This window comes from Oryzias latipes, chromosome 5, assembly GCF_053564925.1.
Source record: "Oryzias latipes strain Hd-rR chromosome 5, Olatipes_Hd-rR_3.1".
Taxonomy (NCBI): domain Eukaryota; kingdom Metazoa; phylum Chordata; class Actinopteri; order Beloniformes; family Adrianichthyidae; genus Oryzias; species Oryzias latipes.
The window spans coordinates 17,618,684-17,635,000 of record NC_136241.1 but is presented as its reverse complement, the minus strand read 5'-3'; the positions used below and the strand labels follow the sequence as shown (position 1 = coordinate 17,635,000).

At 36.5% G+C, this 16,317-nt stretch overlaps 1 protein-coding gene across 4 annotated transcripts in view; it reads right to left on the bottom strand.

Annotated features, from left to right (window-relative positions):
• magi3b (membrane associated guanylate kinase, WW and PDZ domain containing 3b) overlaps positions 1 to 16,317 on the bottom strand; it is a 129,079-nt gene that overhangs the window by 30,248 nt on the left and 82,514 nt on the right. For all 4 annotated transcript variants that reach the window (XM_011475040.4, XM_011475038.4, XM_020703262.3 and 1 more), the window contains exons 2-3: positions 12,986 to 13,102; positions 6,282 to 6,401 (exon numbers count right to left, since the gene is read on the bottom strand). In XM_011475040.4, coding sequence (XP_011473342.1) covers positions 6,282 to 6,401; positions 12,986 to 13,102 — 237 coding nt within the window. The remainder of the gene's footprint in view (positions 1 to 6,281; positions 6,402 to 12,985; positions 13,103 to 16,317) is intronic.

The following is a 16,317-nucleotide window of genomic DNA, read 5'->3' as shown; positions in this document are numbered from 1 at the left end:
ATTATAAATGGTGGGAAGCTTCACAGGCCTACTAGCGAGGATGCTTGTCCGATGCTGTTCGGGATCCACGTGTCACGGGGTTGATGAGCTGGCAAGAGCTAAACTCCTCTTTCTGAGCGTGTGCGAGCAATTTCATGGTGGTGGAGACAGCTGCTAAGAATGAAAAGATTTGTGTTGTCAAAGCTACTTTATAACCCACACAAGGTCAAGAGCTCTTTTATCTTACTAGGATCATAAGCAGACAATTTCACGGCCACAAAGCCATCCAGCTATGACCCACAGTCATATTCACATTCAAATCCAACTACATTTGCATTTGCATTCTGATGATCATCTTCTAAAATCCAGACTCATTCCCACCAAAGAGACTCTAATACAGCTGCTTTAAAGTGGATGTTGCTTTTGCAGAATTTTTATTTATTTTTGTAGCGTAGATTAGAGAGCAGTGGAAAAAAACATCTTTGTGCTCAGAATTTTATTTTCCTGGCAGCTGTCGCTGTAGTCTCGCACTGGACGACTCAGGCGTTGTTCTGCGGCTCTGTTCTGCTCAAGAAGAGCAGCTCAGTTTTGACCTTAGCAGTCCCTCAGATTGTGGAGGGACACAAATCCCAAAAAGGCACAGTGAGTGCTTGGCATGAACGGCTTCTACCTGTGCTTGCCAGCAAAACTGGGACCCTGGCGTCCAACATTTTGCATCAAACAAGAACCAGACCAGCCATAGTAGTCAAGATCCACAAGAGCATTCTCTTTTGAAATACATTCAAACATACAATGTGTCTGCATCCACCTCTCTTTTGGAATGAAAGGGAGAATTTAAAGGATGATTTATGACAGGAGGATTGTTAAGAGTCTATGAGAAGCTGGAAATTAGGCATAAAACATATCCAATTAGATATTTTCAAGTGGACAGAAATGATGATGTAGGAACCATTAACATAACAAGCATTTAGGCAAGCCATTTGGGACTATTAGTGAGATCATTATGATCAGCTATGAAAGCTATTACCTTAGCACCTTGAGCATAACTCGCTCACTGTACACTAATAAACTGTACGTAGCCTAATTCATACACTTACATGAAGAAGTAAAGCCCATGTGACCAAGCCAGGAGAACAAATGACCTTGTTTATTTCCTTTTTAAAGAAGAAAAAAAGATACTTCAAACAGTAATAATTTCACTAACTCCCACTCATCGATTCCCTTCCTTTCAACTCGCCTTTGGCTCAGAGATCAACACTAGTAGCTGTGATGTGTTTCTGCTGCCTAGCTTTAAGAAAAAAAAATGTGTTTTTTTTTTTCTCAGAGGGAGTAATGAATATTTTCAAAGCCTACAGTAGCACAGAAGAAACTAATCCACACATACATTTTTGCCCCCTCATAGCAACAAGGGTTTCCATCAGTCGCTATGGAGTACAGCATGTCTCTGAACAAGTGCTGTCATATTCTCTTCCTTAGAGCCTCCTATTTCCCATGTTCTGCCCAGCAAACCTCTCTAGAAGGGTCTAAATCCCACCTGGCTTCAGTTCTCAGATGAAGGGCAGCTTGTAGGCGACTCGGCCGGCTCGGATATTTGAGTTCTCGGATTATCTTTTTTCACATAAAGGATTATAAAGTGGATATGTGTGCTCACACAGACGCTGTGTGAATGAAGTCTTAACACACCTACCAAAGACGCGGCTCTGATTACACTTCATGTCCGACTCTTTCACCGCCTCTCCATTTAATTGTTTAGCAAAAACAGAGGAAGATGTTTTAAACCTTAAGCCTCTTTTTCTGTGGAAGACATTTCCTCCTTATCTTTTAACTCCATGTATCATAGATACCATAAGATGCAGTAGAAAAAACAATGGTGCAGTGATGGTCCATTTATTTCAACCAGACATTTTCCTCTTGCAGGTTTGGAAAAAATCCTTTCATTTTACAGCAGCCAGGATTTGCAGATTAAAAGGAAAAAAAAAAGAGCTTAAAGAGAGTTTTCATGTTATTGCCTCAACCACAAAGCAGCGTCGGGAAATCTTCCTATTCAGTCCTGCTGTGACACAAATATACTGTCTGACTTTCCAAGAGTTGTAAAAACAAGGCTAATGTGTTTGATCTGCTGCGTTTTCTATAAAATGATCCCATAACCTAATCCAAAATATGTAATGTAGTTGTTTATGAACAGCTTAATGAAAGAACAGTTTTTAGGCGATACTTTCTGATATTGAAGGCACTCTGCACTTGTTGTCTGTGAAAGAACAAAAAAAATAAAATAAAAGAAGCAGATTTATTCCATGAATAAAGCATGACTTGTAAACAAGAGCACAAGGAGAACGTCCTGATGTGCATCTGTGTAAGCTCCCAGTGGGATCAGAACATTGACTGGTTTACATAAGGTCACCAGCAGGTGTTAAGCTGCTTACAAATTCACACACCAATGTATGAATTTGAAACCTCCGCTGGTAAAGTTTTGTTAACATGCTGACAAATACAGATAAGACTTTAAGACGATCCAGTGAAGGCAACCAAAACATGGACTTATTTTAATGGACAGAGTAAAACATGAGTGAGAATATTCAACCATTTTAGAGCAAAATATTCAAATCTGATCCTATTGAGTGGTTGTTTCTTGGCCCACCTTGCCGATGCACGTCAGTAGTGGTTAATCTGTCCAACACTGGGGTCTGCAAACTTTAAGAGTAAAAGAGACATTTTGGCCTGTTTCTTACTGATCATAACCTAGTAGTTGCATAGCCTTATTTCACCCTTTAGGAACAGAAATATAAAAAGAAATTAGCATCTTTCACAAAATGTGGTTTTTATTTTATTTTTTTTACTTTAGACAGAAGGTCATGTGACTTCTTTTTAAAATAAAAGACTTGCTGGGTCACACTAGATCATCCCAGTGCAGCTGATTTCTACCAAGCAAGAAAAAAACAAAATATATCATTAGGGGTGTAAAGATTGATCCATTAATCGATGAATCAATTTATATTCCTGCAATCCAACCAGATCAATCTACCTGAGGCAAGTTGTTAATCGAATCGACCTATACCATTATAAAATCGTTTCAAAATGAAATGAATCGATTTTATAGATATTGGAAAATACCATTTTGATTGAGACACAGTCGGCTTATTTTGCTATAACGTGAAAATGACCAAGTGACATCATAGCAGACAACACACGCGATGACAGTATATGCTGATCAGGCCATCATTACAGTCCAATGTGTAGAAACACTTTGTGTTTTGCAAAGACATGTGACCATACAGTTTGGTAGAATGTTCTAATAATGTTCTGTTTGTATTATTTTGATTTGGAAAAACAACAGTGGGCTAAATTTTATGAAGCCAAAATGTGAATTGATTTGCCATTATTTCTTGTTTACTTGTTTGTTTGTACACATATTAAATTTAGACTTAATTATCTAGAAAGAAATACAAGGGATCTGGAAAACTTCACCGGCACTGTTCAATACCCAGATATTTATCTATGAGTCACACTGGTTGAATTTTTGGCTAAAGGTGTCCTGGGTCGATTTTAGGTCAGTGAATTGGATTATTCAAAATGAACCAATATCGACTAGGAATTGTATCAGGAACCACTATTTATGATATAAATCGAATTGTTGTTAAAATGAATCGTTGCATCCCTATATGCTGTAGATCCAGTTGTCGTTAGCTGAATTTAAACCCAATGTGCCTACAGGTTTACCAGCTTTCTACACCTTCAACACTTCACTGGACCGATCTAAAGACCTTTTATCCAGTCACCACCATCCTTTGATAGTTGAGGGCTGAGTCACAGTCAGCTGTGAGATCAATACAAGGATCTTATGGAAACAAAGCTGTGCTGCTGTAGCCAAATCCCAACAGTTGACAATCTTTGTGCAAAAAGGGAGAATGAAAAAGGGAGCAAGAGACAGAGAATGTGCTTGCTTTTCAAAAAGCCAAGAGTGGACTCCGTTTATTACTTTGGGGCAAAGGCGAGATCTTACGAGACCTGCTGAGTGGACAATGTTTGAAGCCGCTGTATACAGAAACCTTTAAAACCTTTCTTCATATGTTCCGTGCAGCGACTGCGTGCAGCCCGTCAGGCCTGTCGTTCCCTGTTTTATGTGGTCAGTATTTCAGTGGCACTTGGCTTTTATCTGACAGCCACTTTTTAAATCTCAAAGGTCAATACGAAGGTAACAAAGTGGCTAAGAAATCGCAGCTGCATGTTTCTACTAAATTAAATAACTCACTATATCTTAAGAGCGCTGCTAATAAATTTAGTTTTATCACAGTTTTCCTTTTTATAAGATCATTTAACTAATATTCCAGAGACTTATTGACATGAACAAAATGTATTCTTTGGAAACTAACCAACTCTAAGAGCAAAAGGCTTTCATAATTCAGAAGATTTCATCAGCAGTGCTCCCAGAGACTCAGCGAGGCTCTGTAGTGCTACTGTTAACACTGGCAGCTGTGGTGCTGGGATGACTTTGAGGAGAGGAGAGGTGAAAACTGAGTGAAAGAGTTGTTTATTCTCACACTGTGTCATCATCTGTGAATGTGTAAAGGAGAAATGCAAACACAACAGAGCATGATGGAAAACTGAAGGGTTTGGTTGGTGGATTTAAAATTATTGGCACTTTGGATAAGTATGAAAACAAAAAAAAAGATTTCCACTCTCCCCTTGATAGACACTTGAGCTTTTTCTTCTCTTTAATGTGCATTTATGATTGATGTTACATTTATAAATGTGGCTTGAATATTCTTGATAATTGTTAAAGCATTTCAAATGTTTCAATTGAACTTAACATTTGGGTATTACAGAGGCAAAAAAACATGCAGGTTCATGTTTTTGACCTTTACTTAAATATGTAAAGCAACCCTAAATGTTAATCTGGTGTCAACCTCATCTTTGCTCTACATTTCAGAAGACAGAAGTTTTAGCTAAGGAAAAATCATTTGGTAGTGCTGGTGCAAGATTGAATCTAAATAATTAAAACTGTCAAGTGTAGGCGCTGCTTGTAATTCTCATCCATGCTTCATCATTCCTCGCTATTTTTCACGTCTGTTGGTCTTAGTAATGAATGATTGGAGCTTTCTCTTTTCAGGTTTCTACTCATTTATAACCAATCAGTATCCTGACATTTAATTGGATCATTATTCTTGAGGTCAGTGGCTGCATTGATTTTTTTAAGCCATGTATTTCTAAGTACTATTCTGAAAAATGCTTAACTGTATTCAGCAATGGGAAAGTTGACAATGCTCATTTAATTTTTTTTCTTTAAAAACTGTGAATGTTTAACATTAGAAATTACAATGAATATTTTTTTTAATAAAAAAAGGTTGATCTTGATTTATTTGACTGATTGTTCACACATCCAAGAACAAATACAATAACAATCCAACTGCAAACTGATCACCGACCCACAGAGAGTGAGCCAAAGCAACTTCCTCATCAAAGTCCATCCCGTTCCAAAATATAAGTACATTTTCTGAGAATCAGCACAAATTAAAAATATTTCCAAACCAGTGTACTTCCTAAAGTTGGAACAGCTCATCTACAATAAAATATAATAAATTATCTAGCATTTTGATAACTTTTTTTTTTTAATTAATTTTACTGAGTATTTCAAGTTATTTTGTCTTAATTAGTCCTTAACCTCACATCTGGAAAAGAAAGACATCCCGTGTTTGACATTTAGCCTAATTTTACATGGTTCTAACAATTTTACATGGTTCTAACATAGATGAATCTTTTAGGTTACAGTGTCCATGTTTTTTATTTAAAAAAAATGACTAAAATATCTGTGGAAGGCTTCTTTTGCAAGGGAGCTTGTGGGTTTGCCATCGTAAATCCATCATACCTAAAAGATTTTCCCATCTGCTCCTGATTCACAACACTTTGAATAAAGAAATACTTAATTTTCTTTATATTTGTCCTCTATTATGAGAAACAAGAACATGTTAAAAACACCCAAAAACACGGTTTTAATATGAATGGGTCTTTAATATACACACATTTTGCCATATTTTATTCAAAAAATCCATCATTACTGGAAATTCCTATTCCCCAAAACAGCTCAGAAAATGAACAATAGTTCACTACCCATGAATCTTTGCTACAACTTTTCTTGCAACTCCTACTAAACCCTTAGCAGTTATCAGTGTTTAATTGATCAGTAAGTGGTTTTCAACTGACAAATCATTGACTTGTACTATCGTATCAATGAGCAGCCTGTTTTAAATTATGTTCTATTGCAATTACAGTATAAATCCTCAGGTCAGCAGCATTTTGGAACCTACCATCATAGGTCCCACTTTCCAGTAGAAGTCCACTCTCTTCCAAAATCCTAAAGTCTCCAATGCTAATGAAATTGTAGTCCACGCCGGGCACCTCCCCCTCTCGAGGAAGCCGCGTGGTGCCTAGAAAAAGAACAGGAAGTGGAATGGGTATAAACATGCAGGTTCAACACATCAGTTCTACACTTCAGTTCTGCAACACATCCTTACAGTTTTTTAAAGCTGCAATAATTGGTGTGTGCTAAACACACTCATTATGAGAGAAGGTCATTACATTTTAATGCAAGAGAGTTTTTTATTTAAATATCCTGATTTACTTTTGTTTAGATGTTTAAAGTTCCTTTTTGTTCCTGTTTCCAAGAAAAATGAATTGCAGGTTGTGGGTGCTTTTGTAATCAGAATCTGTTCACGTGTTTCTTTTAAAAAATATTATTTTATTATTTTATGAAAAGTACATACTGTACATTACTTCAGAACAAAAACCATCAGAGACCTCGGTTCCACCTTGTAAAAGACAGATGGCTGATGAAAGGCTGCAGAGGACCAATGTAATTTATGAAATCCTCTTTGAGTAACTGCAGATCCTGTTAACAAGTTATAACTGGGAGCCTCTTGATAAATGTGGCAACAGCTAAAATGAGAAAACAGCAGAGTAAATTATGGATGTGAATTATGATGGAAGAAACAAGCTGTGCAACCTCTTGGTATGATTTAGGTTTACTTGGCTCCACAGAGGGCATCCTGGATTCAAAGAGGACTTTCAGAGGCTGAGTTGTACAAATATCCACCAAATGACTCTCAGTTACACAAAAACGATCATGTAGGTTCATTTTATACATCAGCAGAAATGTGCCGCAGATGGAGCCCAGCTTTATTTAGTAGGATGTATCTAAAATGACACATTTATGATAATAATCATAACTTAGTGACAGCAAGAACTTCTGCCACAGTGGACTGAGTAAAGCACAACTAAACAATGCTGCATTACAGGGCAAAACTTTCCATCTGTAGAAATGCAGCAATAATAAACAATAATAAATAAACTAGTATTGATGCAGGTTGTGTTATCCTAGATGTACTTTATGATAAAATAATCTTTTTAAACCACACATAGCTTTATTGTTATGCTTCATTTTTCAGTGTGTGGAAGTATTACAAGACATAGACTGCAGCCACTCTGACTGACCCATGTATACATTTATATGGTCTTTTGCTCTGCTCAAATACAACACTAGCAGAAACAAAACATGTAAAATTTAACAGCATTTAACCATATGAATTATTGACAAAAACACAACTGCCAGTATTCTGCCTGGAGCCATTTTATTATTATAAAAGCTTTTACCAATCTCAGTAAAGAAGTCTGTACAGCCATTGTTTGGATGCCTTCTATATCCCTCCTTTGCCTTGATCAATTTTCTTTATTCTTAGTTAGCTTTACACCAAGAACCATGTTTTTCCCCAATTAACCTTTTCCCAGATGGTTTCGTTTGAACTATGCATCTAAAATGTTCTGCCAAATAGTGAGCTCTGAGAGTGAAGTGTAGGTAAAACAGGTGCATGGTGCCCATACTAAAGATCCAATTTAAATTAATGTGACCTTTCATATGCATCCGTTTGACCTCCCTTACATCAACACGGAACCTCTAGTGCACCTGCAAAGTTTTAGTGTTGTAACTTTTACTGTCCTGCAAATCACACGTACTCAAACTTCACATTTATGTGAACACCTGGAAAGTGTTTTTTCCCATTGATTTCCTAAAAATAAAAAAAGATCCTCCTGCTATAGCAGATTTACTTGCAATTATATACTTTTAAGAACATTCCCTTTAAATAGCAAGAAGACACTATTGTGCAGCTAAAGATAAGAATATCTGCTTTAAGCTTATTCTAATAACAAACAGCTCTGACAATTCAGTTTTAACCAACATCTTGCTTAGTTGTAAAACCCCTGCATTTTGGAGATCTGGTAAAGCTACAAGGCCACATAACTTACTGTAATTTTACCACTGGTTAAAAATAAATGTTACACTGCAAAAATAATGGTAGCTCTGTTTGTTTTATCTAAGCATAAATGCCAAAAAGACATTGTTTAATCAAATTGTAAGCATTTTTCCTTCTAAGCAAAAGAGCCATAATGGAAGTAAAAGAGACACATGTGACTCCAGAACCATCGGGTTGCAGACCTCTGCACAACAGCCTAACTAATAAAGCTTAATGTTCTTCTTTTAGATAATAAATGTTGCATTTTTTATTCCAAAGACTCTATTTTACCTGTTTATGCATAGTTTAATGGAAAACAAATCTTCCAATGTATGCATTACATTCAAACTAAACACTCAATTTAAATTAATCCAAATTACAGAAGAGATGTGCATGTACTTTATTGTTTATTAAAACTAAATATTGTATTCTCTTTCTAAGAATTTTTTATTGAACATTTTTGTAGTGTCAGCTAATCACATAAAAATATGACACACATTTTGCAATATAATCAATTGATCTTATTCTTTTAAAATATTAGTTAGGAGCGTCTGGGATATTCTGTTGACCTGGTAGGCAGAAGTTAGTAACTGCCGCTGTGAAAGACACCAATTAAAGAGAGTCTAAGCCAAAATACTCTATGTTTTCATTCGCCCATGGCAGATTATTGCACAAGGAGGAGCTGAGTATCAAATCAAATGTAATCAGAAACACATCGTGGCAACAGCAATGAATAAGAATTGTAAAGTAATGGCACAACTAATAGGTTAAATGACAGTTTGTGTTGCATTGAATGAAGCTTAAATACATTCTGCAGGGTAATCTCATTAAAATGAAGCTGCTGCATCTGTGAAGTTGCTTTTTGACATTTGCCAAGTCTGTTCCAATTAGGACTGAAAACACTGTGGGTTCTAGAGGCTCAATGGTCCAATAACAAACTTTATGTTGCTTTTTCTTTTTTTTTTCTTTGCTTACATTTTGTTCCTAATTGGGCGGTGAGAGCTCCAATAAACCCACTGAGAAAACTAAAGCAAAAAACAGAAAAAAAGATTGGAAATTTCTTTTTGCCGACAGCCTTTTTGTTGGAAACACTTCATTTTACCAGAAGGACTTGATATTGCTTAAAATGTGACAATAGAAGCTTATACTGCTTCTCATTACCAAGCTGTCTGCCCGTTGGCGCTGGCTTTGGTTGCGCTAAAATGTCCCATGCAGCCCAATTACGTGAGAGAGTAATGTACCTGCCAGGATTCCCCCACAGGAAATCCTCATGGATGACAAACGTATGTTTACCATAACTCTTCCATGGTGGCTTAGTCACTGGCAGCATAATCAAGGGCCAAAAGAGCTAAAGAAGGAACTTTTTAGTCTCCAAAAATAATTTCTGAACTTCTGATTTACCTGCAAGAAAACCTGAGCTGTATTTTTTTTTACAAAGATGTAAAAAACAGATAATCTCAAAGCAGAAAGCAGAAATTTTAAATTTTAATTCAGAAAATCATGTTGATTGATTATGTTTAGACTGTCTGTGTTCTACCATGCAAGGGTCCATTCACTATTACCAAGCCAGTACTTTTTTTTTCTTAAGTCGTTTAATAAATGATTTTACATTGATTTTTTTCTTCTTCTATTTTTAACACATAGTTTCCGTTATTTGTTCTAGGTGAATTACTGTAAGTAAATGTTGGTCATTTGACTTTTTGCCATTCTTTTTCTCTTTCTGTAAATATCCTGTGAGTCAAGTCAAAATCAATTACATTTATTGAAAAAATTACCATGTCCAGATATGTAGACTTTTGCTGAGAATTTTTGTATTTGTCTCTAATTGTCTTTAACTGTGTGTCCTCCTTTTGACAGCAACAATTTAAAAGCCAACTAATAATTGGCTCACTGAGAAACGAGCTCAGTTTAAATAGATTTTTGAGAACACAGATGTTGTTTTGTTGGTTTAAGACCTAATAAATTCAGTTCCATTTTGTCATGAGTTGGAGTATTGGATTTGCAAATTGATTATGCAGAAAGATATAACGCATTGACAAGCAACAAGAAAAAAAACATTTCCTGTTTAATATTTCTTTTAGTAGTTTACCTACATATAGAACTTTTTTTTTCAACACTTGTTTTTGTCATTTAACATGTTAATAGAACAGAGAGCATAATATATCCGTTTAGAAAGCAGGAACAGAAAATAAACATAATTAAACAGGGTGAAGGTTGGTATTCAGTAAGCCAGGATGTAAATAACAGGCCCTCCTTGTGTCCTACTTATTACGACATTAACTTCAGCAGGAGAACATTGTGAGTTGAGCATCCAACACACCTTCTGCTACTAAAAAATATATATTGAGTGTCAATATTTGCATGGATTAAAACATGAATATACTGGCACTCTTGAGGCAGAAGGTATGAAAAAAGAAAGCATGTTTTATGCATCAGAATAATTTGAAACATTTAGTTCTCACCAGCCAAGGATTCAGCAGAAGTGGGTAGAATTAGATTTTTTCTCACGTTCATAGCATTTAGTCATTGTTCATAATATTCCCTTCATTATCTGATCATGACCCGACAGACATTATTAAAGTGTGAATCAAATCTAAGACAGTGACACCAAAGAAGAAAGACCTCAGTGATAAGATCAGAGAAGAAATTGTTGCTACCCATCATTGTGGGATGGGTTACATGATCAATTCTTGTAACATAATCCCAAGGTTAGACCTTAAAAGATGCAACTCCAAACAGCCAGAGAACCAAAACCTGCTTCAATATAACATTTTAAAACAGATTCAGAGTTAAAAAACAAAACAAAACAAAAAAAACAACACATGTACATACAGCAGTAAGCATTTAATATTTAATGAAAAAAAATCTATTTCAATATACATTTAATAGTGAAATTGATTTTAGCAGAACAGAAAATTCAATTTAGCAGAACATATACATATAGAATGTAGCAGTTATTATAAAGTAAAGTATGGTGGGGAAAGTTTGATGGTTTGGGCTTGCTTTGCTGTTCCTAAACACCCCTTGCCATCATTGCCTTGATCAAGTGTGAGGATATTTCTCCATGTCGTAATTGAAAGTACTGACAAGTACCGAATAAAAACGCTGTAGAGATTCCTAAATAAATAAATGACTAAACCTCTGAATGAGGTTTTACTAACATTTAGTCAAAAATTATTGAAAATTTAAGGAACTATTTGTTTTCAATCATATTTACTTTGAATTGTAAACAAAATGAATTTTCAAAGGGTGATTGCTTATGCATTTTTTTTGTGTGCAAAAGTTTTAAAATCCAAATACCATCAAGGTGTGTTTTGTTTGTTACTTTGGTACGGAAACAATTAGAAAAAATGAGAAAGTGGGGAAATGGAAAACTTAAATATGGTACTGTGTGTAGAAGGCAAAACAAACCCAAAACCTTTCTTTCATACCAGTGTTTTCTCCAAAAGACTTTCATGTTTCTAAGCTCATCAGTTTTCAGCAAGCTACATAAAATGTTTAAATCTGTATTTTCATGTGAAAGTCAACAGTTCCTGGTTACCTGCATCAGTCAGGTCTCCTGCTGATGCAACTTTACACTCATCAGTGCAGTAGACTGTCCTAAATTCAGCAAAATGTTCCAGTTGGTTAAAAACCAAAGACAGTGAAATCACTTTGTCCTTTGATAACCTTCTTTTTTTAGTTATATGCAAAAAACCCAGCATATGAATTAGAGCATTCAAGCACAGATGCATTTTGCTTGAAAAATCCATTTGAGAGTAAAAATTGTTTTTCTAAATTTAGTGGACTGTGGCATACGGCCTGTATTGCCGCAGCCCACAGAAACCTTAATCCGGATATTATTTCGCACTTTTGCTGCTATGACAACCTTGTCTCTAATGTTGGTAATTTCCATGATTTAATTTAAAAGATTAGAAAACCGGAGCTTTGCAAAAGGGTTTTTTATGGTTTAAACACAAATGTGAGAAAATGAAAAAAAAAAAATCATTTTTCCCCCATTTTCTTGGAAAGTAACATTTATCCATTAAAAGGTGTCACGTCTTTGTGAAATGACTAATTCTACTCCTTTTACACCATGGACAGCATTAAACATTTTGCTTTTCATGACTAATCTTTAGTTCACTTGATTAGAAATCATTTTACATTTCTAAGATGTTATTTATGACATTTCTAAGAAACTAATTTTGCCTGCACTGCTTTCATACATTGCAGAGGATGGCAGTATACAGCAGCGACCTTATTTACTACTGCATTACTGATTTCAGTGAAAAATAATCGGTGGTGACGGCCCTGCCGAGTGAAGTGTCAGTCGAGCAAGGTTATTTATAGACAGGCTATGACTTTGATCCCTGTGATGAAGTGGTACAGAAGTAAATAAGTTACATGGAGGTACCAGAGATGTCCTTGGCTGTGTTGCTATGGTGACGCTTTAGCGTGTGCTTTGTAGCGACAGGAAGCTTTGAATGAAAACGCAAACGTGAAGTTAGCATTTCTGTGTCTGTAACTGTGATGTGTGCACACAGGCTGGTGTAACGGAAAGAGAATGCAGCTTTGTGTGTGTTGCATTTTCAGCTGTGAGATGCGTTCAGGGCATTCTAATTATTCCTATAGGCTCCGTCAGCTAAAAGGTGCATATACACTAAAAGTGGGTTATGCTGTGCCTCTCAAGCTGCTCTTGCAGGTGCTTCTAACGGCATGAACAGCAGGTTTCCAAATGTACTTACAGGGGATGGTGCGTAAGTACAGGTTGTCTCGTATAATCTGCTGGAGTTTGTGGTCCAGCGAGCCCTTCTGAAACTGCAGACTGAGGTAGTGGCGCAGGTCTGTATTCAACACTTTGCCTGTAATGAGAGAGGCAAAATGAAAGGTCAGTAAAACTTGGAGGCTCTTTGTCAGTTGAATTGAATTTACCCCCTGTGGAACAAAGTTCATGGAGGCATAGAGAACTTGGAAAAAAGCACATGGTTCTTAGTTTAACCTTTTGTCCTAAAATAATTTCAAGCATTTATTAAGGATTCAGATTTAGCTCTCACATCGTGACATTTGTTTATTCATGAGCAGCTTAAATATTGTAAGTTATTCCAAAGGCTTTTTTTCAGGAAAAGTTAAAATCTGTGTTGGAAAAGGTGGTTATTTCACATTCTGGATTAAAATGATTTACAGTGATCAAAAAAAAAAAAATTAGTCTTCCACTAACTGCGCAATTTCTTCCGCTTAAAAAGATGAGAGTCCTGTAATTTTCATTATAGATATACCTCAATTATTTGAGACAAAATAAGGAGAAAAAATCCAGAAAATCACTGTCTAATTTTAAAGAATGTATTTATAAATTATGGTAGAAAATAATTACAATACTAAGTTAAATTCCCTTTGTTGACAATGACAGATGTCAAATGTTTTCTGTAAGTCTTCCTAAGGTTTTCACAAACCGTTTCTGGTATTTTGGCCCATTCCTCCATGCAGATCTCCTCTAGAGCAGTGATGTTTTGAGGCTGTTTCTTGGCAGCAGGGACTTTCAACCTCCTCCAAAGATTTTCTATGGGGTTAAGATCTGGAGACTGGCTAGGCCACTCCAGCACCTTGAACTGCTTTTTACAAAGTCACTCCTTCGTTACCTGGGCAGTGTGTTTGGGATCGTTGTCTTGCTGAATGACCCAGCCACGTTTCATCCTCAATGCCCTTGCTGATGGAAGGAGGTTTTCACTCAGAATCGGACAATAGATGGTCCGCTTCATTCTTTCCTTTACATGGATCAGTCGTCCTTGTCCTGATGCTGACAAACAGCCCCAGAGCATGATGTTTCCACCCCCATGCTTTACAGTAGGTATGGTGTTCTTTGGATGCGACTCAGCATTCTTTCTCCTTCAAACATGACAAGTAGAGTTCTTACCAAAATGTTCTATTTTGGTTTGATCTGACCATAGAACATTCTCCTCTTTTGGATCAACCAAATACTCTGTAGCAAACTTTAGGCGGGCCTTCACTTGTACCGGCTTTAGCAGGGGGACACGTCTGGCACTGCAGGATTTGAGTCCCTGGCAGCATAAAGTGTTTCTGATGGTAGCCTTTGTTACTTTGGTCCCAGCTTTATGCTAGGTCCCCCCGTGTGGTTCTGGGATTGTCGTTGACAATTCTTGAGATCATTTTGACCCCATGGGGTGAGATCGTGCAGAGAGCCCTAAATTGAGGGAGATTATCTGTGGTCTTGTATGTCTTCCATTTCCTAATAAGTGCTCCTACAGTAGATTTCTTCACACCAAGCTGTTTACCTATAGCAGATTTAGGCTTCCCAGCCTGGTGATGGTCAACATTTTTGGTTCTGGTATTGTTAAACAGCTCTGTGGTATTGGACATAGTGGAGTTTAGAGTGTGACTGTTTGAGGATGTGGACAGGTATCTTTTATATAGATAAGTTCAAACAGGAGCCAATAATACAGGTAAGAAGTGGAGGAGAGAGAATCCTCTTACAGAAGAAGTTACAGGTCTGTGAGAGCCAGAAATCTTGCTTGTTTGTAGGTGACCAAATACTTATTTTCCATCAGAATTTACAAATAAATTCTTTAAAAATTAGATAATGTGATTTTCTTTTTTTTTCTCACTTTGTCTCTCATAGTTGAGGTATCCTTATAAAAATTACAGGCATCTTTCATCTTTTTAAGTGGGAGAACTTGCACAATTGGTGACTGACTAAATACCTTATCCCCCCTCTGAACATAGCAACCACTTATCCACCATTTTGGCACTTTATTCTTTGAGATCCACTTTATATATCCTGCCTGATCACTAAAGTGTATTAGCACTGAAAAGTTTAACTGATACTGGCACTTTTAATCTTTGCAATGAAATCCACAAACCAAATGTTTCATACCACTTTGTGTCTAAAATAAGCTCCACTTAAAATATACAGTACTCTGAAAGAGAGTGCTAGGTGCAGTTTTACAAATCCTTTTGAACCCCTCTTAACTGGTTTCTCTGTGAATGTTGCCCTTTTTCATTCCATAAAACTATTCTAAATGCCTACAAATTGACAGCAGGGAAATGTTGTCCTTTTAAAGTTTAGTAGCCTCGCACAAGTTGGAAAAACTTCTACTGTGTGATACCCTGACTTTAAAAGTTAAGCACCAGAGATTTTCACAACTAGTTTAAAAAAGATTTACTTTCAACTCATATACATTTTTTTAGTGAAAAAAAACATAAAATGAGTTCATCCAAAGTTTGAGGCAGAGGGAGATTCAAAATCAGCTCACAGATAGAAAATATAAAGCGTTTGTCTGTAAAAGAACACAATGACGAGTTTGGAAAACAGCGAATGAGCTTCACGCCTGCCTGCTTTAGCTTCCAAATCTAATGATGTTAGAGTGAAAGATTTATTTGAAACAGTTTGACTACAGAAAAATAATTAAATTGATCCCATCTTTTCCCCTTATTACCTCAGTCATGGGCAGCCTGACTAAACTCTTGTAAAGAGTCTTGTAAAGAGTCTTCTTAAACGATTATGGAGGGGTAAAAGAGTAATGATGAGGCTGGGGAATTTTTCCATGAGTTTTCTCTATTTTTTTTTAAAATAATCTTTTTCCTGTTCTACTTGAGACACACTAACACAGGATGTAAGTTATTGTGACTGCAAGGGATCCTATTATTTTCTGTTCGAGGCTTATTCTTGCTCCAAGTATGGGAAGCACATCAAAATTCCCTTCATGTCCACAGGCCTTGCTGTCATCTGAAGCTCTTCTAGCATCCCAGTGGGCCTGGCTTTTCAGAGAAAAGGTTGCTGTCTTCTTTGCCGATGCTATTCCAGCTCAATCTGGAACTTTTTTCCTAACATTTGTTAAAGATCATCCAGTCTGATCACTTAAAAAAAAACAGTAATAAGGAAATAGGGGCTTTTGCAATTTGGCTCATCCCCCTGAAGTTAGCTTCACATCACTTAAATGGTGAGCAGTGTTGGCCTAGTGGTCAGTGACAGGGATCAGACTTGAGGGTCATTAGTCTTGGGACAGACAGTAAAAATTCCTAGCATTGTTTTCACCACCCTTGCTACCCCTTTAGATGTTCT